Source organism: Gallinula chloropus (genome assembly GCF_964237585.1).
Source record: "Gallinula chloropus genome assembly, chromosome: 1".
Taxonomy (NCBI): Eukaryota; Metazoa; Chordata; class Aves; order Gruiformes; family Rallidae; genus Gallinula; species Gallinula chloropus.
Genome location: NC_140085.1, coordinates 41057075 through 41082664, shown reverse-complemented (window position 1 = coordinate 41082664; position 25590 = coordinate 41057075). Strand labels below are relative to the sequence as shown.

At 40.7% G+C, this 25590-nt stretch overlaps 1 protein-coding gene across 1 annotated transcript in view; it reads right to left on the bottom strand.

The window, feature by feature from the left end:
- The window catches only part of CFTR (CF transmembrane conductance regulator), a gene marked incomplete at both ends in the record, with an annotated part of 91048 nt that overhangs the window by 46295 nt on the left and 19163 nt on the right, over positions 1 to 25590 (bottom strand). The window contains 8 exons of the mRNA XM_084268578.1: positions 10571 to 10762; positions 13427 to 13609; positions 14125 to 14217; positions 16936 to 17182; positions 20828 to 20953; positions 21418 to 21581; positions 23316 to 23405; positions 24315 to 24530. Of these exons, the coding sequence (XP_084124704.1) occupies positions 10571 to 10762; positions 13427 to 13609; positions 14125 to 14217; positions 16936 to 17182; positions 20828 to 20953; positions 21418 to 21581; positions 23316 to 23405; positions 24315 to 24530 (1311 nt within the window). The remainder of the gene's footprint in view (positions 1 to 10570; positions 10763 to 13426; positions 13610 to 14124; positions 14218 to 16935; positions 17183 to 20827; positions 20954 to 21417; positions 21582 to 23315; positions 23406 to 24314; positions 24531 to 25590) is intronic.

The following is a 25590-nucleotide window of genomic DNA, read 5'->3' as shown; positions in this document are numbered from 1 at the left end:
TCCCTAGAGATGTATAGTGACTTTCATGGGTGTTTCTTCTACCAGAACCTAACAAATCTCAAGTTGCATACCCAAGGAGAAGGCACCCCTTTTAGTATCTGTTTGTGTTTTTAACGGTGTAAGTGTCCTATTATCTACCTCCTCAGCTAAAGAATGACCTCATAGTACCTTTTGGCTCGGTATGGGAAAACACAGATGAGATCATTTAAGGTAATATATGTTCTCAGAATGAACAGGAAATATGGACTCATAAAAAAAAAAAGGAATCTTAGAATGGACTTCACCCTTCAAGTCTTGTCTGTAGAGATATTTTATAATCAAAACAAATTGATAAATCATTAGCAACAATTAAGATAATAAAGCATTACAGAAGATAGTTTCTAAGAACCATGCATTTTAACAATCGGTTGCTTTATATATCCAAGGCTACTCAACATATTCGAGCAGTTTTAATGATAAAACATATGTATTTTACTTATGGGGTCCCTATTTCTTCCCTCAATATATCCTTAAAGATGTGGCTTTTAAACTTCCTTCTTCCACCTCCCCTCCAGAAAGATAAAACAGCCGTGACAAAACCAATGAACAGCACAGTGGTCCTGACTCTCTCCATTTCATCTTCACTAACCCTTTCCTCTTTTTCCCCTCCTTTTTTTTTCTTTTTTACACAGTCACAGTTTCTTTACCACTACTACCCCCTCCCTTTTGTTCATTGCCATTAACATATTTTCACAGTTCCCAGAAAAATCCCCCCATTCACATCGCTGCCTCCTTCTCACCTGCCAGAGCACTCCCTTTCCTGCCGCCTTCTTTCCCTCCGTGCTTTAGAGAAGCTGCCTCTGAATACACTCTGCAATTCCTGTTCTGTTGCATGGGTATTTTGCAATAAATTAGAAGGAAAACACTGAAACCTTTATTGTATAAAATGCCAAGTAAAGCCGAATGAAGCAGAAGCAACATCAAGGATTTCAAGCAGGAGCTGCAATACCATTCCACCCTATCTGCTAATTTTTCTCTTTAGTTGTAAGAGGTGAAGTCAGTGTTACCTGCCTTCTCACTAACATCATTATTTCTGTGCTTCCAAGCTACCATATTCAGTTCTGATATACCAGTGAGGCAGAAATGGAACTGAAATAAACTTCCAGGCTTTAACTCAGTGACTGCTACAAATCTTCAGATAATTAATTTGAAATGTCTTTTTGCAGAAAGCATACCTTTCCATTATTCTGAATTTCAGAAATTAGTTTACCTTGAAAGTAAGGCTGCAGAATTTGAAGATATAAAATTTTGAAATCAAGTGAAAGTAATTCCCCAGGGCTCGGTGTTGGGTCCAGTCCTGTTTAATATCTTTATTGACGACCTTGATGAGGGAATAGCATCCACCCTTAGCAAGTACGCCAATGACACAAAGCTGGGAGGGGTGGCTGGCACACAGGAACACTGCGCTGCCATCCAGAGAGGCCTGGACAGGCTGGAGAGCTGGGCAGGGAGAAACCAGATGGGATTCAACAAAAGCAAGTGTAGAGTCTTGCACCTGTATCAGTACAGGCTGGGGGATGAGCTGTTGGAGAGGAGCTCTGTGGAGAAGGACCTGGGGGTTCTGGATGATGACAGGTTGGCCATGAGCCAGCAGTGTGCCCTGGTGACTAAGAGAGCCAATGGGATCCTGGGGTGCGTCAGGAGGAGTGTGGCCAGCAGGTCTAAGGAGGTGATCCTCGACCTCTACTCTGCCCTGGTCAGGCCCCACCATGGGGTACTGTGTCCAGTTCTGGGCTTCCCGGTATAAAAAAGACAGGGATCTCCTGGAGAGAGTCCAGAGAAAGGCTACGAGGATGATTAAGGGCCTGGAGTATCTCCCCTATGAGGAAAGGCTGAGTGAGCTGGGACTGTTCAGCCTTGAGAAAAGAAGACTAAGGGGGGACCTAATTAATGTTTATAAATATCTTAAGTATGGGATGCAGGGGGAAATGGCCAGCCCCTTTTCAGTGCTCTGTGGAGACAGGACAAGGGGCAATGGCTGCAAGTTGGAGCACAGGAAGTTCCGCACCAACATGCGGAAGAACTTTTTCCCAGTGAGGGTGACAGAGCCCTGGGACAGGCTGCCCAGGGAGGTGGTGGAGTCTCCTTCTCTGGAGATATTCAAGACCCGTCTGGACGCCTCTCTGTGCAATATGAGCTGGGGAGCTGCTTTGGCAGGGGGGTTGGACCCGATGGTCTCTCGAGGTCCCTTCCAACCCCTATGATTCTGTGATTCTGTAAGGCTGCAGAATTTGAAGTTATAAAATTTTGAAATCAAGTCTTGTGTTTCAGATTCAGACCTACTACTGAACATTTCTGTTAATTTTTAAAAGATGAGTACAGCCTGGAGAAGAGGAGGCTGAGCGGAGACCTCATTGTGGTTTATGGCTTCCTGATGAGGGGGAGCTAAGGGGCAGGAGCCAATCTCCTCTCTCTGACCAGCGATAGAACACGAGGGAACAGCATGAAACTGCAACAGGGGAGGTGTAGGTTGGAAATTAGGAAGAAGTTCTTTACTGACAGAGTGGTCAGGCACTGGAACAGGCTCTCCAGGGCAGTGGTCACAGCACAGAGCTTAGCTGAGTTCAGGAAGCATCTGGACGATGTGCTCAGTCACAAGCTCTGACTTGGGTGGCCCTGTGTGGAGCCAGGAGTTGGACTCAATGATCCTTATGGGTCCCTTCCAACTCAGGATATTCCATGATTCTATGCTTCTATGAAGAATTTTCAGGAATTCTTTATATCTTGGCATTTGGGTAAACAACTTGAATGTACTTGAGTCCTTTATTTTCTTTGGCTGGAAGCCAGAAAAACAGATCTCTAAAGCATTTCAAATCAGAAACTACTTCTTAAATTTTTGCTTTATTTATGTAGCTCTCCTCTCTCTGCTTAGGATTCCTGAATCCAAAACTTCTGTTAGATTTCAGCTGAACCATTTATGAAGGATTCATGATCCAAAAGCATAAGCTTTGTTTTCATGAGAGTTTATGACCTTGAGAAGTGTCAGGCTCACCCAAAATTCACACAAATGCTGGCAAAACTTGCTTTCTGTATGGCGAAACATTCCTGTGACACAGATTTTTGAAACATGAAGTATGCTGCATGTTTGTAGGTTAAATGCAGGGTAAGGGAATTAAATGTGATTCCAGAAGTGACACGGGAGACAGGACAATGTGTGAGGTACTTAGTCCAGAGCCCTGTACCTAAGGCAAGGAAAGGTTTGACTGAAACAGCTTTCTAACTAAACAACATCAACACAGAACATTGCAGAGGGGCTCTCTTAAATGTATTTACTTGATTGCTGATAAGGTTCTTGAACTCAATGCATTTGGAGTTTGGGTCTATTTTTTTCTAACAGAAATGGTTCCCTGCATTACAAAACTGTGCTAGTGGACCTACCCATGATTTTGGGCCACAGGCAAGAATTTCAGTTCGAGGAGTCTGCCTGTGCCCATGGATCCTACCACTGCAAGGTAGAAAAAGTATAAAGGAAGCCAGCTTTTGCGCTCATCAGTCTGAGGTGAAATGTTTGTAGTGGGACATTAGACATATTACGTGGATTTTCTGCCTGAAAGAGGCATTTATGCTATTTTAGCTGTTTACATTAGGATGAGATGAACTTCACCTTGACATGCCCGTGTCTCTCCTCAGCTATGAAGACAGGCTAAGTAACTTGTTCTCATGTAGTTTACACTGTAGACATGCACCTGATTAGGTAACCAAGCCACATCTTAATGTCCTCTTGTTGAGAATGACCTACTACAAAACACTCACTTCCAGGCTTGAATCATTATTGTTCCTCTCTTCCACACACTCTTTAATCTGCCAATGTGCCTTGTGAAAAACAGGCACGAAAATAGGACACCAAGTATTTTACTGACTGCCATAATGGCCTCTCATTTTCTACTGAAAGTAAAAAAAAACAACAACAAAACCAACCAACCAAAAAACAAACAAACAAAAAACCCAAAATAAACCAACCAAGAAAAGAAACAAAGCCAAAACCAGCACAGATAAAAGGGACCAGAGGAGTTCAGTGGGTTGCAAGAATATGTGTTTCTGTTTCAGGACATCCTTGACATTGCAGTGAAAACGTCACCCAGGGATGGATGCCAACCTTTGCCAGGGGACATCAAGCATGCAGGAACACAAATCAGTGCTTGGCATACTGAATCTTTCTCTAGTTATTCTCTCTATAATCTAAATACTTAGATGAAAACAAATCTCCTGTACTCCCTGTAAAACCTCAAAAAAAAAACAACCATAGGAGGTAGACACAAATTTCTTTAGTACTATTATGAGTTGATTTCACATGGAAACACTCCTTCTATTTGCATACCATGTTAAACATTACATTCATGAGCAGCTGGTGGCTCTCAAATCAGAACATGTGTTTACTTTAAGAGTGGTAATCTCTTAAAAGTCGTTTGCCATTATGTGTTTATGGCCTCTTAGGTAACCATTGAAGGATCAAATGAACTAACTAGGTGGAAAAATATCTATCTTACCTTGCAAAAAGGTAAAAACAGAAGTCATGGAAGTATGGTTTCAAAACTAGTGAATCATTGCACCCCTTCAAATGGGATATAATGCTTGTATACTTTTTAACAGGCTTACTTCTACAGTCTTGCCTGGAGGAATGCATTCTGTTAGAATGATTTTGTTCAATGTTAACAGCATTTAGAAATGAAGATTCCTGTTTCAACTGTCCAAAGGTTTTACCTTTTTAACTTAACAAGTGCTAAAACCAAACAAAAATCCCACACCCTGTGTAGAGCAGGTTAATACTGATTTTTTCAACCTAGAAGTCTGAAAATCAAGCCATGTTCCTTCCTAATTTTTTCATTACGTTAGTAATAAGGATTTTTCAAGCCCAATTGGCTACTCCTACAAATTCCTATTTATGTTCATGTTATCCCTGCCATGACATTAATACAACCCTTCAATCTCCAGGGGAGTTAGACTTGTGGAATTACTTCAAATTTAGTAGCAAGCTTCCATAGACATATAAACTTACCCAGCTCGTATCTCCCTGTGGCTTTTGCTATTGAACAATGAGAATAAAAATCAATGAATTATGCAGTATGGTTTCTCAGTGTTAAATTTGTAGTTTGCTCATACTTAGTCCTTAATTTGAAGTGCTAGGCTAAAGTTCACTCTCTCTTGTTAATTGATTTTTATCATGAATGTGATGACAAGTACTTGATAAAAGGGGTAAAGCACCTTGTAAAAAAAAAAAGTAAAGGAAAAAGATACCATAAGCTGAGTCCCGACTGACTAATCTTATCTTACTTTATTAATACCTTTAAGCTTGCCTATGAGGTCTATCTTTAGGAAATTAGTTCAGAATATATACCAATTACATCTTGGCTTCACTCGATCATAGCAGGCCAAATGAAGATTTCAAAGGTAATAGATTTGCGACAGTTGCTGCACAATCAAAATTAAACCCACTCAAAAAGTTTATTTCAGAAGAGCTTCTGAATAAAGGACAAATGGTAAGGACAACTGATCTGTGCTGGAATGCTTTAATTGAGAAGTTGATAGTCTTCACTTCCATATTTGCAAACTGGGGCCTTCAATTTAGAGGACGTGTTAAATTAAAGAACTCATCCTGCTTGCTTGCTAAAATATTCACTGTTTCTTGAGGAAAGGAATAAAGAGGAAAGCTACAGTGGAGAAGAACAAGCAGCCCTTTTCCTGTGTAGAACTTTTTTTTACTGTGATGCTTCACAGAATGCATTGTGTAGTTTAAATGCAGTGGCACTCCCTGGAGCTCTGCATTACACAAGAATAAAGGCAACGCCTACATGCCACTTGTCTCACTGCAGCCATATCTAGTTTGTGCAGGGTTTTCAGGAATAATTTTTCCCAGTAAGGCTATTTCTATAAGATACCAAGAATGCTAAGGTACCTCTTAATTGCAGTCCCTTCATCTCAACTCCAAAGCGGTCCTTCTGTTGTTTTATCACTTTCCACTTCCCTACTTTTAAACTATTCCCATTGCCAAACTCCAGTTATTAGAACCACATTGTAAAACAAGTTTTTACCTCCACTGATGACCTACTTATCCTCAAAGGAAAAATATAATCAAGAAAAGTAATTATAATCAAATCATTTTACACATATAAAGCAGGCTACACTACCATAAAACCACACACATACGCTGTACAAGCAGAAGTTTAAAAATTACCTTAGGCATGCTTTTACTGGTGCACACAGAGATGCATTTGAGAACCCTTCTCATGCTTCTTCAGTATTATATGGTGTCATCCTGAAATTATGACAAGCAGCGGTACTTAGACCTGACAAACTTCTCTCACTGAGCCTTCAACACAACTGACTGTGCATCCTTTTGACAACTCAGATCCTGTACGGGGTTGCACTGCTGTTTCCCTTGTGCCTGATATCCCTACAAGCCAGAGAAGGCTACAGAGCAGAGTTGTGAGGACCACAGACCATGAATGAAACTTACAGCACTAGACTGTTGCCACGTGTGTGCCATCAAGTGGGACTACACTCAAAGGAGGGCCACAAAACCATGTATTTCCCACACACAGACTCACAAAGCAGTATCTACTGTATGACATCATTCACTGCATCTGGCTGTTCTTCAGTCACGCACCTATGTGATGGGTGTTGGGTGAGATAACTGTTCAGTTATGCATGAGAAAAAAAGATACTTGATAAATGCTTACACAGTAATAGAGCCTGTAAACACAGTTCCAGACTGAGATCTTAATGCACTGTGCTTTAAGCTGAGTATGCAAGTCAAAGAATACAATATGTAGCTACTTGACCCCTTTGGACTCAAAAATGTCCCATTTTAGTGCCCCAAATTGCTAACAATTTATGTGAGCTCAAAAAATAAAATAAAATAAACAAAATATAAAATTCATTTTGTTGCTCATAGTTTGATTGCTTTCCAGCAATGTTAATTGAGAATATTCAAAATTCATTAGGGAAGAAATAATCTTTTTAATGGTTCCATACATTAATAGAAACGTAAAGCTGCAAGAAAATATTTTAGAAAAACATTGGAAAATATTCTACCCAAGAAAAACCTACTAAAGCCCACTTCTTTTTTTTAAGGTAATGGTTAATATAGCAAGATTTGTGGTTCTTTAGGACTTTACAGAATGAAAATCTAACATATAACACATTCTAACCTCTAAATAAAGATCTGGTTTCCTATACAGTGAAAATCTTATTCTTGGACAATTAAAAATATGGAAAGCTTTGTGAAATATTTACTTGCACTTTTCATCATTCATAATTACTTTGAGATAAATTTGCCCCAAGTACTTAGCAACTCTAAAGAGGTTGTAGGTGGTAAGTCCTTAGCAAATCAGCTATCTACCTACCATTCCACAAGCTCAGACAGAAAAATGTATTGCTGACATTTCTGAAAACTCTTACGCACCCCAGAATATTTAATTTACACTTGTTTAATATCATTTGCATATCTCCATACACCAAAACCAAGTGCAGAGCACCTTGTATGGAGTGACGCAGCTTCAGTGTCCTGTTCTGCTGACAGACAAGAACAAGTTATTTACTATGGGCCAGGAAGCCCCAAACCTACGTACCCACATAGAGTAACATGTAGTAATTTCATTGACCCTAATGAAGACCAAGGGGAAAAGACATCAAACTTATGAATTGGACTAGATCTTCAGTATGCTTCCCTAATGGGGTGATGGCAGAGATGGCAAAGCAAAGGGGCTATTTCATGGGTAGGTTACTTTTTGCAGTCATAACACATCTATTTGTCCAACAGGTCAAGGAAGATGGCTTTGCATTCTCAAAAAAAGTCTTTGTGTGCACTGAGCTTGGAAGTAAACCTCACAGAACCACTGGTAAGAGCTGTATGACTTTCTGACTTTCAGCATATATGCACTAAGGAAATAAACTCTCTTTTATCACCAATCCTTGATTCACCTTAAAGAGCTCATATAAGAACTAGACAGCAATAGGCCTATGGACTATATAAGCACCTAGGAAAGTTGCAGAGAAGGGGGAAAAGTTAACTCCCATAGGCAAAATATTCTCTGGTACCTCTCCTTTCTGAAGAATGAGAACACAAGCCCAATCAAACAAAGCACTAACCCTTGTCGTAACAAATCCCTAGAAGGTCACACTAGGGAATAAATGGAGTTAATATTTGAAATCCATCCTTCAATCTGCCATACTAAGTCCTGTTTGGTAACTGAGATGTGAAAGCTAACGAGACTAGAAAGCATAACAGCAGCAGTAAGGTAATGCATTTGGCTTCCTTCCAGGCCATTCTGCCTTCTCTTTAGGCCAGTCCAATTTTTTCAGCTCCAATTCAGAAGAAAATATCCTTATAAGTATCAAACTTGATCTCAAATAATGAACCCTCTAGGACGTGAAGCATATCACTCTGCACAGAGCTGCACCAGCACAGATCAAAGCTGGCTCGATTGAGTCTGTTTGGAGAACAAAGGAACCGCAGCCTACTGAGATACCAACCTGTTCCACCAACACCAAAACACTACCAATCCCACTAACCTGGAGACACCGACCCACCCCACCAACACTGAAACTGTGAGCCATCCCAACAACACTGAGACACTGATCCAGACCACAAGCACCAAGGCACTGAGCCATCATTAACCACCTTCTGCTCTAAGAGCCTGGGCTGGAAAGCCTCTTTGGGCAAGGAATGTTTTGAACTGCTGAAGCCAGGTTTTTTTTGGAGCTTTGACATTAACAGCAACTTTAACAACCAGGTTGAAGGACTACTCTCTTTAGAAAACCTGATGTACAATTTCTTAATTCTCCTGTCTCCAGAAGCCTTCAAAGATTTCCAGCAAACCACAATCCAAACAGAAGCTGAAATGGCCATAAACATATAAGAAAAATTACTTTATCACTTAACTATACCCTGGTCTGAGATAAAGCACAATAGCCTCATCTTATTTTTAAACAGACTGGCTATTGTTTTCTTGCTTGACTGGAACTAAAGGAAAATAAGTTTCATGTTGTGGCCTAAAGACAGAACCTATTCAGCACAGTTAAATATTTATTGTTTTCATCTACAGAGCAACCCTGAGGAGAAGGACTTGGAGGGACATGAGCTGGCAATGTGCACTTGCAGCCCAGAAAGCCAATCATACCCTGGGATGTGTCAAAAGCAGCATAACCAACAAGCAGAGGAAGGCAATTCTCCCCCTCTACTCTGCTCTGGTGAGTCCCCACCTCGAGCACGGTGCTCTGCTCTGAGGTCACCAACATAAGAAGGACATGGAGCTGTTGGAGCAAGTCCAAAGGAGGGCTACAACGATGATCAGAGGGCTGGAGCACATATGAAGACAGGCTGAGAGAGTTGAGATTGTTCAGCCTGGACAAGAGATGGCTCTGGGGAGATTTTATAGCAGCCTGCCAGTACCTGATGGGGCCTACAAGAGAGGTGAAGAGGGACTGTTTACAAGGGCATGAAGTGATAGGACGTGGGGTAATGGCCTTAAGCTGAAGGAGGGTAGATTTAGATTAGACATTAGGAAGAAATTCTTCTCTATGAGGGTGCTGAGGCACTGGAACAAGTTGCGCAGAGAACTTGTGGATGCACCCCCCAGCAGTGTCCAAGGCCAGGTTGGATGGGACTTTGGGCAACCTGGTCTACTAAATGGTGTCCCTATGTTACCGACAAAATGCCTGATATTAAGGCACAGCAATAATGGAGGCAAAGGTGTAGAATCATAGAATGCTTTAGATTGGAAGGGACCTCAAATATCATCTAGTTCCAACCCCACTGCCATGGGCAGGGACACCCTCACTAGACCAGGTTGCCCAAAGCCCCACCCAACCTGGCCTTAAATGCCTCCAGGGATGGGGCTTTCACAACCTCTCTGGGCAACCTTTTCCAGTGATGGAAAATGCTTGCTCCTTCTGTACCTTCTCCTACACTACCCTCCGGCAACCTCAAACACAGACACAATTTCCACACCATTGTACTAACTGTGGGTTCATGTCACATAAAGATAGATACTGCAATAATTTCCACTGTGAGAATTTTCAACATGCACACAGAAAAAAAACAACCTAAATCAAGATTTTCCTCTTAAAATTCAAGCTCACAGCACAGCGTTCTAATTATCGCTGGAGACATTTTTCAAGTGCAAAAGGAAAGAAGGGAAACAGGTTAATTTCCAGGAATTTAAGGAAAACCTTCTTTATGGGGAAGAAGCATGAAAATAAAATTTGTAGGAGCAATACTTTTAACATAATTTCTTTAATTCGTTTGCCTGGGTTTTTATCTGGCAAGGAAGATGAAGGCGGCAGACACCTTATAATATCTGAGACAGCTTTTTTAGCTCCCATTGTGTAAACTACCAGAACCAACACCGTCAGTGTATATCCCAAGGAGCTGACAACAGGCTTACTTGCAATTCCACAAATTTGGGATGCCAGGCTGAGTTCCTTAAATCTCAGAAACGTCTCACTTACTTAAAGCTCCACTCCCTGACTTTTCTTTAAGGGGGGTTCAGTTGGATTGAGTCACAGGTCTTAAGAGTCCTAGATTACTGACCTCCTCTAGTTGGCAGGCTTTGATGACACTCTTGTATCTGTATTCATCGTAGGATACACCAAAAATTATGTTTTCTTTTATTGTTCCAGGCATGATCCAGGAGACTTGAGGTGAAAAGGATATCCTTCCGCTGTGTTTAATTTTACCCTGCGAGGGCTCCAATTCTCCCATTATCAACATCAGAAGAGAAGTCTGAAAAATTATTAACACTTGGTTAATATGTCAGAGACCTGCACAACCGTAAGAAATGCTAAACAAGATGAGAGTCACTCTGTTAAGCCACTTAAAGGATACATTTTTCTTGCAAAGACTGCCCCTGTAAGTACTGATATAGCACAAGCTGCAGTTAGTAGAAATTTTCAGAATACAACTGGTTCTGAAGTGAAAAAAACTTCATCCAACAAATGATAAAAATTGTGTAAAGTATCTTGTAAAAAAGACAAAACAAAAGCATACTGCTGCAAAAGTATGCATTTTTTAATGAAACATCCAGTAATTTTACATGGTAAAAATGTAAACATCCATTAGACACACACACAAACAGTATCAGTATTTATGGAGAATGTTACTTGATTTTTACCATTATCAGTGACTGTTGGTTTGCTCCTCATACAACAGTATTCACATTTACAATTCCACTAGAATTCACAACCCTTTTATCTGTATTGCACTGAAAAATGCAACTTCTTTGTCTATGTGTATACAATTACTCCCAGGCTCCTCAGTGTGATCCGAATTTTCCTCTGGAACTGTCAGCTGATTTACGTGAATACATGACCTAAGCATATTTACTATTTCCCTTCATAAAAGAACTGATTGCAATTTCAGTACTGACATGTTATAATTTCAAAGTTAATCAGTAGCTTGTAGTAACCTTGTCACACATCACTAGCTACTAGATCAAAGAGGAGAATTGAGAAATACAAGGAAAAATGTTACAGAGCCATTCCAGTGGTGTTCTTATCACCAATAAACAGCCAACAAAGCTGGGACGTAACAGTGAAAGATCTAAAAAATCTGTCTAAGTCACAGTTTCATGCTGTCAAGTGCAGGGATCCTTTGGCAAGTTATACAATATGCAGGGTGGGGGCGGGGAGTCTCACGAGATTCTTTCTATTATACCTGAATCTGCCTTCTCAAAAATGCTGAGTAAGAAGTGTCTGATCTTGCAAAGGGCAGCCGCTCACTACGTCTGGCACGCCAGATGTTTAACTACTTTATTATGTGCCATATAGCATAAATGGGGAAAAAAAATAATTAAAAATCCAACCCTATCTAATATTGAGGCAATATTAAAGAGCTGATGTCAGGCTTCATGCCTGTTACAGATAAAATAAGCATGCACTCTATTTCACGGGCCTGACGGTTCCTAGAATATACAGTAACGGCCTCAAAGAGAGCAAAGGAAACCTTAGCAGGGTGTTAAGGAAGGAGAAAGGGATTTTTTTGCAGGGGCAAGCCTTGTTTTTTGCAAACCTTTCAGATTAATATTATGAGCCTTTTATCTTCATTGCCTTTTAGAAGTGCAGGGAAAAAAAACCTGTTGTAGGTATGCAGTCGCATAAACTGCTCAGTGTAATCTGAATTCATCTCAGTTTCCCAAGTAGCTGAATACAGGAGATACACCTACATCCTTCAGCACTTTCTAGTCGACATTTTTGTATTACAAATATCAGCTTCAGCAATACCCATGAGAGACTATCAGCAACAAAGGGAAACTATTCCGTTAATTCAGAAGTATCACAGTAAAATGCACCTCAATTTATCAACTTGAGGACAGTCTCCTGTCCTGAGTCCCTCACTCTTTCCTATTGGAGTCATTACTGAAAAATAATATAGAAGCTTTGATCATATAGAAGCTGAAGGGTCTTTTGCCACTGATTCCAACAGAACAAAGATTTCACCCCATGCAAGTAAAAGAAAATAGAGTATGTTCACCAATAACTTGTCTAATGGGAAAAGTTGCCAAACACATAATGAATGTGTGTTTTGACTTTCACATCTCCTCAGAAAACCCGGTGAAGATAAAAGATTCATCTAATTACTTGCTGTTCAAAGTGAATAAGAATATCACAGCTCAACTCATTTTATATTAATGAGGTTAATCGGATGTGCAAACTAAATGCATGGATAACATTTTTGGGTTCTAAAATGATGAGTAACCTAAATGACAACCTTTTTTTTCCCCAGAAAACCACTGGTATCAGCAGCATCTCCCCAGCCTTTCAGAGGGGACTCCAGGAGCACTGAGTAAGGCACCACAGGAACCAGAGCAAAAGTGTCCCGGTGTACCCCATGTCCAGGGTAGGCATCATAGTTACCTGGCTAATCCGCGTAAGGCTTGTCAGGTTATTGACCATCTTGTGTTGAAGGTTTTCCTCACAGCCTTAGCAAAGCAGGGGAAAGAAAGCAAAACAAAGCAAAACAAAAAAGTCTGCTTTCTAGCACGCTAAGCCATCTGGACACCTATGCTATGTTCTCCAGTTTATTGTTTTAGAGGCAGGGACTCTCACCATGAGCATTAACTGCATGTTTCAGTCTGCATTATTCCTGCAAATTTCCTTTTATTTCCTATGGAAAAATACTCTTGTCATTTAAATTGCCATTTCCTTATTAAAGCTGAGTCCTTGTATGTGCAAAAAATACCAGCAAACGCTCACAACAGCCACAGAGTAAAATTTCAAATAACTATTGGCCATTTTATTGAAACTTAAGGTTTATTCATATGTTTTCCTGCAACCATCATTGTTACAGCAAGCACAGAATAGCAAGAATACAGTAACAATACAGGTAACAACACAATATTATTCCTTAAAATTATTATGACTTTTGTTGAAACAACAGAAATAGAAATACCTTGCCTGCTCCAGTAGATCCAGAGACAGCTAATAACTCTCCCTTCTCAATCTTGAAATTTATATCCTGAAGAACAGGAGAGGCATGAAGGGGAAAATTACTGAAGAAGAGATTGTTGTCACTGCTCGGAGCTTTGCTGTTGTTGTTTTCCTGGTTTGCTTTTACAAACAGCTCCCCAATTCCCTGCAACAAAAAACAGATGCATATTTGTATGAGCATAAGAAATCAATAAAATATGCACTTGCAGACATATATAGCACACAATGGACTTATGGAAACATAGGAACTTACTTTACTGATGTTACTTTTCCTATCTATATTTATTTTATTCTTAAATAAATATCTTTATTGGTGTATATATTCGACCTGCTCTTGAATTTGGGGGGACAAGCATTTGCCTATTACAGAACTGCTTTTCAATGTTTATACATGTCACAACCTGATCCTGTTTTCACACAGGCTTACATCAGAAATAACTACATTTTACAGGCCTTAACACATATAAAAAAGTGTCTTCCAAAGTTTCTTAACCATGGATAATTTGATATCATGCATTACTTATTTTCCATATATTCCTTGCCTGCTGATAGTCGATGCCTGTTAAAATGAAACAGTGTTGGCTCCTGTTTTTAGAGGTAAATATCAGCTAAAAAATGATTGACTCTGTGTTTTAATTTAGTTAGAGTAAAAGTACTAACCTCATCCCAAAAAGCTGTTACTTTGTCCAGCTCAACCCCAGTGGTTGTTAGATTATATTCCAGGGCTTTATATTCTTTTTTCAGCAAGAAATCCTAGAAACACCATGAAAGCAGAAACGAAACAGTGAGGGACAACAAATTAGTACATGCTTGCTAACGCTGAGCACTAGCTAATGCTGATATTTCTACTGGTGTCATTGCATTCTGGTGTCTTAAAGAGAGGTACAAACACATCTTATACAATGCCTTCCAGGCACAGAAGGAAATGTTTTCAAAATTACCAATTCTTTCATTGCCAGTGAAAATGTAGCCATAAATGTATTTGGTTCTGGTTTAGAAAGACTATCAAAACTTGGCATTTCCTTTGCTTTCAGGACTTGCATCAGGCAGCATCACACACCCCCATCATCATTGTCCACCCCGCACCCAGACCTTAATCCTTTTCAAGTAAAGCTTTGGTTTTGTGTGGACAAACTAAGCAGATGGGGGGGGAATCAGTTCTCTAGAGAAAACTTGCAAATTTCCCAAGTCAAACAAGCAGAAAGGAAAAAATGCAGATGGTTGAAGGTGCAGAAACTGAAAAACTGGAAGGGAAAACACATGCAGTTCATGCCCAAAAAGGAAATGATAGTGAGGCTTTGATAACAAAGGCAGTGAGGTCATCCAGTGGACTTGCTGGAGCAGTGATAGTCAGAGAAAGCGTGCTGATCTTGAAGTAATTCATAGTCTAGAACACAAGGGTCTGGTTACAAGGAAAATACAATAACCCAGGGGACATAACTGGCCCAGTGAACTCTCTAAAAGGATGAGGAAACTGAATAAGAGAAATTTATGCGTGGTTTATTATTTTTGAGAATGTTCACAGATCCACAGAACCGTGAGGGTTGGAAGGGACCTCCGGAGATCATCGAGTCCAACCTTCCCCATATTCCTTGTGCCAACTAAAGGACTTCAGTGTTCTGGGATTCTGTGCAGTCTGCCTATGGGATCTACACTGAACCTGACACAAAGATGATTATTTATGGATTCTGGAGCATCCACTGAGCTAATACCTCCAAAGACAATTTTTAGGCAAAGCAAGAGCAATGGTATGACAACTGGGCTTGCCGCTTCTGTGAGAGGGCAGTGGATAAACTCCTCAGGGGAACAGGAGAGACAGGATACCTCTACTAACACAGAGGGAATCTAACAGCACAAGGACTGCCTAAGTTGGAATCCAACAAGGTAGCCTTCTGAATGTCAAATAGATTTGTGGCTAGATTTCTCAAATTTTCTGCACAGCTGAAAATTGATCAGAGGGCTGGGGCACATTTCTCCTATGAAGACAGGCTGAGAGAGTTGGGACCGTTCAGCCGGGACAAGAGAAGGCTCTGGGGAGATTTTATAGCAGCCTGCCAGTACCTGAAGGGGCCTAAAAGAAAGATGGAAAGGGACTGTTTACAAGGGCATGGAGTGATAGGACATGGGGTAATGGCCTTAAGCTGAAGCAGGGTAGATTTAGATTAAATATTAGGAAGAAATTCTTCTCTATGAGGGTGGTAAGGCACTGGAACAAGTTTCCCAGAGAACCTGTGGAAAGTCCCTCCCTGGCGGTGTCCAAGGCCAAGTTGGATGGGACTTTGGACAACCTGGTCTAGTAAACGATGTCCCTGCCCATTGCAGGGGGTTGGAACTAGAAGATCTTTAAGGTCCCTTCCAACCCAAGAATTCTTTTCCTGAGAAGTGAATTCAAAACTGCAGACAGAACATAGAAATCTAGAAACATAGAATTGTTTTGGTTGGAAGGGACCTCAAAAATCATCAGGTTCAACCATTAACCTACCACTGTCAGTCCAGCCACGGAGTCATGTCCCTAAGCACCACATCTACATGTCTTTTAAATACCTCCAGGAACAGTGACTCAACACTTCCCGGGGAGGCCTGTTCCAATGATTAACAGCTCTTTCAGTGAAGATTTTTTTTGGTTTTAATATCCAATCTAAACCTCCCCTGGAACAACTTGGGGCAATTTCCTCTTGTCCTTCCTCTTGTTCAAGTAATTGCTTGTTACTTGGGAGAAGAGACCAACCCCTACCGCACTACAACCTCCTTTCAGGTAGTTGTAGAGAATGACAAGGTCTCCCCTCAGCCTCCTTTTCTCCAGGCTAAACAACCCCAGTTCCGTCAGCCGCTCCTCATAAGGCTTGGGCTCTATCTAACAGATGGAGTTAATGAGAATTCACCCTGACTTGACTCTGCAGATAAGCCTCTCATGCTGGTAAACGAGCAATTGATCTCAGTAGGTAATGTAGGTAATAATTATTTGACCAGCACCTTAATTATGTTTACTACTCATAATTAACAAGATGTAGATTTGCATAAGATGCAGAGTCTCCCGCTGTTCTTGCCACTAATAGCAAGGAAAACAGAAGATCTGTGACTGAAACTACTGGAAGCCATGCTATATTAAAAGCATGTACTAATTTTGTACTTCCTTTTCTGAAGGAAAAACATCCCCTGAAGCCCCACAACTCACGATACATTTTTATAGAGTTCCTTCTTCTGCAACGAGAAGGAATAAGCAAACGCCACTTTCCAAATAAAAAAAGCAGCGTGCAGGCAGCATGAGGCTCCTGTGGTTACGCTGCCTGGGGAACCGTATAACGATATCAAGATTTAGAATGACATTTCATGGTGTGTAGTCAAAGCAACATATAGTATATTCAGAAAGTCTGCATAAATGCCGTGCGCTTTTGTTGATCAACTGACAAGATAACATGCTATAAAGAATTAACTTACGTACTTGGGAAGATGCTGGTGTAGGTTCCCTACCTGTATTTTGTTTATTGCTCCAATAGAGTCGTACCAGGTCTGAACGGACCCAGGAAACTGCCTGGTCACTGTCATTCGTAGAACAATGCAGAAGGAAATGGTGGTAAATATTTTTCGGAGAATGATCCCTTTAATCACAGCATATGGAAGTACAGCTAAAAACACCACAAAAAAGCCTGAAAAGAAGAAGGCTGAGCTGTTGAAGTATCTCACATAAGCAGCTTTTCGGGTTAGCTTCAGTTCAGTTCTGTTAAAAAACAAAACAAACCAAATACAAATAATTAGGATAAGATTCCATATAATTAGGATAAGATTCCAGCAAATATCTTGGATGAAACTGTTGGTAAAACAAGTAACTCAGAGGCTTGTTCATCCTTGCTGCTTTCTAGGATTGCAGTTGAAGCAGGATTCAAAACAACTTTTGGACCTAAAAAATCACTGGACCCAAATTTTGGCATCAATGTTCAGAGATATCAGACAAAATAACGATGAACTATGTCATGATTCAGATACTTCATATACCACAAGCCTTTACAATTCCTGGCACAATCTTCTAATGCTGCGGTATATGATAACTGTCCAGAAGCATCATCCCATACTCATCTGGTCATGTAGATACAGAACTCCCCTAGAAACAAGATACTTTGAAATGCGAGATTTGCTATACATGACCATGAAAAACCCTAAGAACAATCCACAATCTGATTATGTCATGTCCTTTTGCAGAGCACCCATGAAGTAAGGTATCAGTTAACCATGGTTTGAAGCACAGAGAGTCAGGTATCCCCCTTCCTTTCTCCATACAAGCTTGGTCTAAGGAATAGCTTCCTGATCGCTGTGTGGTCAGGAATGCAACTGGTGATTACTCTTAGCTGCTCCCACAACATCTGTGCATCTAGCAGCAAGCCATTACACAAAAAGAGAAATAATCCAGGGAGCACAATTCATTTTCTGAGTTGATAGCCCTAACTCACAGTGCTGAAGCTTTCTATTGACTGCTCTCATTTTGTCCCTTTTCACTTCACACTCCCCAGGTGCCCTGCAGCTCGGCTTTGCCTCAACAGACTCTGTGGCAGTGAAAGAGCAATTGCTCTGCTGCAAGAGCAATTAATAGGAGCTAGAGACAGACCTAGACCCCAAGATGCCCACTCACTGGGTGAGTGCTCTAACCACTGGGATACTGTGCAGAGCTCACAGTCACATTGGTGATGGTAATGCCTGGTGTCTCAAGGCTGAGCACCATAACCTTTACCTGTCCTCTGGTACTGACCCCGTGTCTGCATGAAAAGTCCATCCAGGATTTTGGAGCTGTGTGGAACCCCCATGCAGCTCCACAGTACGCATACATGAGGCATGCACCTTACCAACTTTTTTCAGACAAAGCTTTCTTCAAAGTCCCTGACAGAAAATCTGAGCTCAGCCAGTTTTTGAGCAGGGTGCCTAACACATCTCTTTAAGTCTGTATTTCACAAGAGAGGCCTGAAGAAAGTAGCCAGACATGCAGGTCACCTCCACGGTAGTAGCCATTTTCCTGAAGAAAGGGCCTTGCAAGTCACTCCAGAGCTTGCACGAGACTGTGGGTGGCAGCACTGAATAGGGATAACAAAGATTTTTGGGCTTAGCGCTCACCCAGTCTGGCACAAACACCTGGTTAGAAGCTACCAGAAGTCCCCCCAGCACTGAAGCACACAGCCGCTACTCCAAAGAGGGGGAATTAAAGCTCTACCCCTTTTCAGTATGCTCCCAAGTACCAGACACAAGCTGACCGAGCCAGAAGGAAAAGTTTTCCAAAGGTGGGTCTGGCTGTGATGCAGGCTTAAGAGCTCTGTAAATTAAACATCATTTGGGACAGGTCTTGCTGACACAACATGGGCACTTGGAGAGATGCAAGGGACACTGTGTGCCTGGGGCATGTATAGAATATAGACCAGCCTATGTCCGGTTTTGAAGTGATACTGCAGGAATTGGTACAAATACACAAGCTTGAGATTCTTTGCTTTATATAAAGATGTATTCTATTGGCAAAGTATAGACACTTCCAGCATTGGACGTCACTTCTGCTGTGGTTCAGAGGAATGCCTCTTTGGTGTGGATTTTCACCTCTCTGAATACATCGCACAGCCTGTAGCAGTGCAGGTATGTTTATTTGGCCACCTATTAAGAACAGTTATTACCAGTACAGACTTAAGAGGGAGGCAGGAGGCAGCCCATATTGGTCCCTCTGGAGTGCCACAGTTCCCTGGGGGAGTTTGCGGCTGGATGGGCACCTGCAGGATGGCCAACCCCGGCCAGCAAGTCTACCAGAGTAAGAGCTCAGGTTTATCTAGTTCATTAGTTGATTAAACTGCATTGCATCAGAAAATGCCAGCACGCAGAAGCTGTTTGGTACCGACTAAGTTACAACACACTGTTGCTAAAATACAGGCATGGCTTCACTCACAAGGTCTCGTTTCCTCCCAGCTTAACAAGCCAACTGATTGGGAAGCCCTGCAGAGCTGGCTCAGCACGCAAAATTCAATTGAAACTCTGACTCTTCCTGGACTGACTGGCTCCAGTGATGTCTTCACAAAGTGAAGTGTTGGATCACTCAAAAAAACCCCGTGATATTTTGATGCAGAGAAGTAGAAGAGAGATACTTTGATGATGTTATATTGTTAGCATTCCTGTCTTTTAAAACTCCATGCATAATATAATACAATTCAAATTCACTACACATTATCGTAGAAAATCTAGATGATAAAATGACTGTCCTTTTTCCAGGTTTCTGTGACCATTTTGTGGACTAAAATTTACTTAATATCTACAGGATTTGCTCACAGGATGTGATCTCAAACTTCCTAAAGGCAATGTATGCGATTAGTGACACCAAGAAAATCCCAACCTGGTCCCATCCTCGAGGTGGAACTCCTGGCTTGGATTCAGACTGAGTTTTCTCTGATCATTTATAGTTACTTATTCTAAAGGTAAAGAACACTTCACTTCCCCTGTATTGTCTTTCAGAAAGCAGCTGAACAAGGAGGTGTTTGTGTCATAATATAGTTTCATCTCTTTTATTTACACGATAACATGACACATATTTCTTTTATTTTCTTTTATTTTCCCAATCACACACCTGACACAGAATTTTAATTCTCTTCAAAGGACTAAGCAAACACACGGGACAGCTCTAGTGCAGCGTCACCCATCAATCAATATGCCACTTCTCCTCCCTTCCCCCAGGACTCCCTGTAACGAAGACCTTCTCATAGCTCTTCAGTTAACTAGGTGAGTTCTTACCTCCTTTCTGCTTTGTGTCTGCTAGTTCCAGTTCAATCTTGATATTAATTTAAGAGATAAGCATTATACAAGGCTATCTGCAGACCATAAATGTTAATGCAGTTCTGCAGGACAAATACATGAAGCTGTGCAACTTAATCCTTTCACGGACTGCATGTAGCGCTTAAAACCAGCTTTATTGCATTTCTCAGAAAATGGCTGCAGAGCACTCACACTGTTTCCTCCACCACAGAATAGGCAAGTCTGTAAAGCCTTAAGTAACCATCACAAAAGGGCTTTTTATTGTAAGATGAGGATAGGGTTGGCCAGAAACAAACACAGATGCGGTGATTGTTTTACCTGCGCAAGCTAACCACTGAAATATCATTATAGCAAATGAGGAAGCAAATTAAAAAAATAATATATGGAAAAAAAAAAAATCTCACCTCCGTAGTGAACTTGACAAATTGGGAAAAAACCCAAGCAGCAGTGTGGGAATGCACGGTTAGTTTATGGAGGATTAATATGTGTGTGCTTTACTTCTTAACTAACAAGACCACAGATGGTGTTCACAGCCACCTATTTGGTTTTTTTTCTGAGCACATAAAAAATTTGACTAACAAATGAGAACACTTACTCACGGATACTTTCAATCATTTTTTCCATTGCATCTTCCCAACAATAGGCTTTAACTGACTGTATATTTTCAATTATTTCCGAGGTGATGACAAGTCTCTCATTGATCTTTCCTGCCCTCTTATTCCTACAAAGTCAAAAGCCAATAGGTCAGTCGTCATCTTTTTCATCTCATAGAGTTAGTTTGTGTGCAGTTATATCTTAGGAAAACACTTTCTCTATAGGCCTACACTTAAAACATTTGTTTTTACATACCTATGATGAAGAATATTAGAAATCTACTAATTGTTTTACTAAGGCAAAAATACAAGCTCTAAAAAAAGGATAAACCAAGTAAATAACAAGGTGTTTTAATACTACAAAGCATATCGCTATTTACTGCATGTTAGACCTCTCATTTTGCTAAGGTTAGACAGCTGCTGCTAAGTAAGTAAAGGTTTGTCCATGACTTTCCCGACACAGCCAACACTCTTTGGACTCCTCTTCTGCAACAAGGTCATAACTAGAAATCCTTAATCAAGTGGTGTAAGCTTTCTTAAACCAACGTGTTTCAGGAAAATATATTGAAATATTTTAAAAGAGTCTTGTCACCTGTATTTCATCATCATCTGTCCCAGCCAGGCTTGGAAAAATGCCATGACTATTAGAAAAGCAAGTCCAGAAAATGCAGAAGCTTCTAACATATCCCAGAGAAGTCCCATCAGCAATGCCACTTGTAAAGGTGCAATCCATACAAAATGAGCCAGAGCAAGACCCTGCGGAAGCCCACAGCAGAAAATAATAATAGTAATAATAACAATACAGTTACAGGTGTGGTCTGAAAACTACTTGAAAAGAAATCATTAATGTGACACTTTGAAAAATGTAATGAAGAATGAAAAATGTAATGAAGAATGGTACAAATATTTCAAGTAGTAAAACAAGTTTATAAAGGAGGATTTGTGATCCTGAGCACATAACATTCTGGGTGTTAATTATGATGACAGCAGAGCAATACATATACATTCCACACCTAAACTTTGATTTTTGTAAGGCAAAGTTCAGTATGTAGTTGTCTCTTTGCTATGCATACCCATAAGGAAAAATAAGGTAACTAAACCGAATAAGGTAAAAGTAAACCGAATTTGCCGTGGAAGGTGGCTTTTTTGATCACTGCAAAATGAGAAAAACACACAGAAGAATCTTTTGAAAGTGATTTAATCTGATATAGAAGGCAAATGTTTCTTTGGTGAAGAAAGAACTGTTTCATGAACGCAGATATTTAAAACATAACAGCTTGCTGACTACTTCAGCGGTGTTCCTTCACATCGGAGAGACTTTGGACTGAATCCTGTGATCAGGCTGCTCAGGGGTCTGTGGTACTGCAGCTCCACTGCTGCAGTGATAGGGCACATGCCCCAGTTTGTTCAGTGCTAGCTGATATTGCTCTATATAGCAATATAGTGCTTAAAGTAAATACCTGGTACAGTTCCAGCCATGTGTCTACAGTCTCTCTGATCCTGCTTCTTCCATAGGAAGCAAATCTGGTACTACCAATAAGACAATTAAATGTACACACTGAAGAAAAGTTCATAGAGTTTTGAGTCCCCAGAGCCATTAGCAGGGATTTACCTCTGCGTCTTTAACGAAAGTTTTATAAGAGACTCTGGAAATATTCTGTAAGACGAATGTGTTGGGAATGATTCGTAATATGGTCTTACATCAACACTTATTCAGACTTCTAGGAGAGTGGGTGATAGTAGCAATGGGATTCTGAACATCATTGCTTGCTCAATGACAGGAACAGACCAGGTCACCTTAGTCAAAAGGTATAGTGGTGAGGGCAAGAGGATGGAGTGATGGAACCAGAAAGTTCTGACCATTACAAAACCAACTGTGTAACCTAGAGGTTTTCTGTTGGGTTCCCACTGGACTGTAAAACAAGCATGTTTTTGTGGTATACTTGGTTTTCATAGATTCATAGATTCACAGAATTGTCAGGATTTGAAGGGACCTCCAGAGACCATCGAGTCCAACCCCCCTGCCAAAGCAGGTTCCCTAGGACAGGTCACACAGAGGGGCATCCAGATGGGTCTTGAATATCTCCAGAGATGGAGACTCCACAACCCCCCTGGGCAGCCTGTCCCAGGGCTCTGTCACCCTCACCATGAAAAAGTTCTTTGGCGTGTTGGTGCGGAACTTCCTGTTCTTCAGCTTGTAGCCATTGCCCCTTGTCCTGTCTCCACAGACCACTGAAAAGAGTTTGGCCATTTCCCTTTGTCTCCCAAAGGTTTCTTCTACTAATCAGTGTAGGAGATAAAGGATGTCATAAGTATCAGAACTATGACCACATGCCAATACATTTGCTTAAAGTGGTGATTCGTTTTATATCTACAGTAACGGCTCAGTGCAGTCTGTCACTTATGGTCTTTCCTTTCTTCCTTAATATTTATCATGAACAGCTTTGTATTTGATGGATCACCAAGTGGATTAAACGAATGATGACGTACCTCATCAAATTTGTTTAGGTTGTTGGAAAGAAGACTGACCAATTGTCCAGTACTTATTTTATCTAGAACTCTGCTTGACAATTTTAAGATCTGTAAAAGAAAACAAAACCATTAAAAAATGGCCACTCATCCCCATAAAACAGAATAAATACAGATAAAAGTAATAGGAAAATAGTACAAATAACAATTCACTTATCTGCTTATGCTATAAAGGAAGTCTCATTAAACTTGTTATTTATGTCACTTGAATTTAATATAACCATTAAATTGCTTTCAAATATTGATTTATTGACTTAGTCCTTGCTTTCTGTTGCATATTTTATGTATATAGATATATATGCAAATGTAAGTTTTAATTAAGCATGCATGCTGTGTGCTGCTGTGCACCCTCAAAAATCTCCCACTGTGCTCGTCTTGACAAATATTTTTGAAAGTTGTTTTCACAGGGAGCTTTATATTAGAGTAACTGACATCTTTCTTTAAATAAGCTGCTGCTGTTATTGGCAAAACCAAACACCTTTTTAAATCTTTGGATTTGCGAACACGCGAAACATCAGTATCTGTCCATTCTTCATGATCTGTTGATTCTATAGAGCTCTCACACAGCATCATTCAAACTCAATCCCTTCTCTGTTATATTTATTATTTAAATCTTCACCTCTAATCCCCTTTTGAAAATATTCCTTAGCCACCAGCGCATGCTATTCTTCCTTTGCTATACACGTGCATAGCAGGAGCACAGCGGTAGAACAATTAAGGCATCTCACCACATATCCAGCAAGTCTGAACTTACACACAGCCTGACTTCAGTCACGCCAGGTGTAGACAAGTATTTAATTTTTTGGAATTAAGAAATGGAGAGCTGTCAGAAACTGATGTTAGTCAAATTATTCTTTTGTGCACTTTGTGTACAAAACTATCAACCTTTCAACAAACTGGCCTAAAGATTACGTAGGCTGCAGACACAGGTTTGCCTTTGAGTGTAAATGAAACAATTACCTTCTTATAAATCAAGCTAAACATAGCTATCCTCATTTGCATTCCTATATGGTGAAGACCAAATATGGCAGGGTGTAAGAGCAGTGTTCTCACAAAGAAGAGAAGGCACAAGCCAATGCCCAGGTAATAGGCTATGGATCTTTCACTGGAGTTGTCCGGATCATAGGACGCTATTATTCTTCCCAGCAGAAGGGGTTGCACAGATTTGGTGACTTCCTGCAGATGGAAACAATGGTGAACATCTTAATTTAAAGCCCTAACAACTGAGATTTACAGCTTTACATCCTAAATGAGGAAGCCAGATCTTTTTGCTGTGCAAACCACAGAAAGCTGCGGCAATTGCCCAGGAGAACATACAACTCACTTCTGCCTTAATCTGTGATGCTCCTGCAACTCCACCAAAGCAAATCTAATTTATAAATTTTGTTTGATCGTCTTCTACAAAAGTGACAACTGAGATTAGCTTCCACATTTACTTTTCAGAGTTGTAATGGATTAGCCGCATCATATGACTGGATCCAGTTTAGCAGGCTGGATCTCTGTGCTGGCCCTTACGGAACGTTTCTCACTGGGCTTTACTGGACTCACTGGTCATAGGCACACTCCCAACTCCTGAAATGAACACCACCAGAACAGCTCAGCAAGGTTATAGATAAAACATAAAGTAAAGGGAAAGAGCAACAGAATAAAAGTATAAACCAGTTGGACCACCCTACCCAACAGTTCTTGATGCTGTGCCCAGGGTTGTAACAAAAGCAGGGTGAGAGGGTTTAAATGATGGGGGAGGCAAGTTTAATAGAAGTTGCAAAGAGAAACCAGACCCCTCTGCATCAGCAGCCCCAGCACTTCCCACCCCGCATGAGCAACACAGTAGAGAAACAGAGTAGGAGAGGATAAAGAAGCCGTATCAAAGTGCTAAACTCAAGGCTTTCAAATGACCTGCTATAGCTCTGAGTTTACCTCAGCTTCCTTCTCTGCTGTGATTAAACCCCGTTAGTGTTAGCTCACCTTTGCCTTCCATTTCCCTTCATTCTTCCATCACCCTCACACTTGAGCTTCTATAACCTCACCCTTTTTCATCTTCACCTCTTACCCCCTCTTTCCTCCCTCAAGCCTTCCCCCCAAAACTGCAAAAATCAACAAACTGCTGGTTCATCTTTTGCATGAGCTTCTTAAGTGTATGAAGTAGGTGTGCGCTCCTTTGCTTCATTGTTAGGTTCAGTGGAAAAGTACTTATTACTAAGACCTTTTATGTGTGTCTCCATATCCTTTTTCT